General features: G+C 45.2%; 1 protein-coding gene across 1 annotated transcript; it reads right to left on the bottom strand.

Annotated features, from left to right (window-relative positions):
- Positions 1-1,078: 1,078 nt before the first annotated feature.
- LOC135091548 (uncharacterized) lies at positions 1,079-1,735 on the bottom strand. The gene has a single exon (XM_063989289.1). The coding sequence runs from the start codon at positions 1,733-1,735 to the stop codon at positions 1,079-1,081; it is 657 nt and encodes a 218-aa protein (XP_063845359.1).
- Positions 1,736-2,266: the final 531 nt, after the last annotated feature.

Below are 2,266 nucleotides of genomic sequence, written 5' to 3'. Positions count from 1 at the left end.
GCATATACACGAAACCTTGACTTTGGTTTCCTGCCCCCTTAATTATTTGCACAAGATTGCATGTTACAGAGAGTGTCTCTTGTTTAGTGTTACCCACGCAAGGCATCTGAAAAACACAATATACAATATAACAGTCAAATGCAATTCTTGAAATGATGCAGACTGATCTCTAATCCATCTTTTTTAGTTTACTCGGACAACATTCTCCAAAAAATTCATAATTACGACAGAGAGAAGAGCACGTGTGTTTTTATACTCTTCTTCCCTTATAGATTCCTATGCCGTTTTCTCATGCATGTGTTTTATTACCTATTTAGAATTATCTCTTTCATATGTGGTTATTGTGTGGGATCCAGGTATTTCATTCCGTGATTTATTGCTTTGAAAACTTGTCGTATCTTCTCACCTAACCTTATCCTTTGGGAATACGTGAAACACATATTCTGTATTTCGCTTTCTACATTTCTGCAAATGACGCAGCAATTCTCCGCTTGCTCATCTTCACGTCAAATACACTTGAAACCTTGAACTTGATCTTTATCTTTTAGATATTAGTCTTGGTAGCAAATTCAGGCTTTGTAATGGCACGCCCTCTCACTTGTAAACTCAGCATGGGAAACTCCTGTAGTTGCGGATCTCCCACATTACCCCTGCAACTAGAGCCATACCCACAGGGAATTCTAGTCAGGACGGCCCCAAACCACGACGGCCCTCCGCGACGGCCCCCCAGGACGGCCCCAAATTCTAGTCAGGACGGCCCTCAACCACAACGGCCCTCTACGACGGCCTCCCAGGACGGCCCTTTGTTAGACAAACAATGGGGAGCTTTCTAAGGTAGTGGTTTCTAAGTAGTGAAATAAGTAAAAAGTCCATACGCGTTTCTTATTCCTTTTTCGCCTTCGATACTCCAAAACAGGGTATTAAACAGTCGATGCAAGGTTCCATTTATTTGTATAAACATAGGATTTAAAAAACAGTTAAATTTAAATATCCAATGAAAGCAGTAGCCTAAAACTAAAATATTTTTTTTACATCAAAAGTAGGCTCACATATGATTTATATAATTCTCTCAATTTCATCACAAACTGGGAGCAGTTAACCTGGAACACTTCTTGAGTAAGGATGATGTTGTCAGGGTTCCCTCTTCGTACTGCCTCCAGTAGCTGAAAATTCGTCCTTGGGTGGTCTGAGCACGTTTGCGGTGATACTTTTTCAGTTTCTGCTCCTTCACAAGCTGGACCTGAAGAGGAACAAGGCAGCTCTCTGCATGAAGGAGGGGGATCAGTTTGTAGAGCTGGTGGGCTTGATTGCGGGCTTTCTCATTGATGCGACGGTGGTAACCCTCTACATCATTATTTGTTCTTGTTGACTGGTTGAAGATGCACCATGAAGTTGGCGGCCACAGGTCTCCTTCAATCCACGTATCTCGGATGTAGTCTAGAAGTGGAGCTACGGCTGGTGTCGATGGTTCATTGCTGAGCTGGTTGAAGGCTGCACAAATGTGTTCAACAGGAAGACATGGGAGAGCGAAGAGTTTCCTGACAAACTTCTGCATTAGACCGTTTTCACGGTATGCAACCGCCAGACCAAGGTCTTGAACCTTCCTAAAGATACACTGTGCCCAATGAAATAGGCATCCCTGGATGGTGGTGTTTGGCAAGATGTAACGGAAGGCTCTCCAAATGGCTTGCTCGAAATCAGCAACAACCTTCTTGACGTGATTGTTTGGAACCATGTTAAGGATAGATTCCAAGACGTGAAGCAGATTCAGTGTGTTGGGAAACACTGTGGGTGGTATTCCTAGTCGTTTACCATACTTATCTTCTACCTCCTCCCTCCAACCCTCCCTATCCCCTCCCTCCCTTCCATCAACTGCCGTCAACTGGTGGTGTTATTATTGTTGTTGTTATTACACACACCCACACCCAGACACACATGCACACATGCTTGTCGCCTTATCTCCCATCCCATCCCTCCTCCCTCCCTTCCTCCCAGATTCTCCCTCCCAGTCCTTCCCTCCTCCCTCACTGCTATCTCCCTCTTTCCTTTCCTCCAACTACACCCTGCTCCCTCCCTGCTATCACACACACACACACACACACTGATACAAGTTTCATTAAAATATTGGTGGATGTATAACAAGTGTCCACACGCAAATGGTTTGAGGCCATCAGGGGGGGCCGTCGTGGGGGGCCGTCGTGGTAGGCCGTCGTGGTTTGAGGCCGTCATGACCTGCTACCCCCACAGGACTTTACTCACGAGCGTT

The sequence above is a fragment of the Scylla paramamosain genome, chromosome 37 (genome assembly GCF_035594125.1).
Source record: "Scylla paramamosain isolate STU-SP2022 chromosome 37, ASM3559412v1, whole genome shotgun sequence".
Classification (NCBI taxonomy): domain Eukaryota; kingdom Metazoa; phylum Arthropoda; class Malacostraca; order Decapoda; family Portunidae; genus Scylla; species Scylla paramamosain.
This window is presented reverse-complemented; position numbering and strand designations above follow the sequence as displayed.

Excerpts from the sequence above, each read along its gene's own strand:
- LOC135091548 (XM_063989289.1), bottom strand. The coding sequence starts at position 1,735 with ATGGTTCCAAACAATCACGTCAAGAAGGTTGTTGCTGATTTCGAGCAA.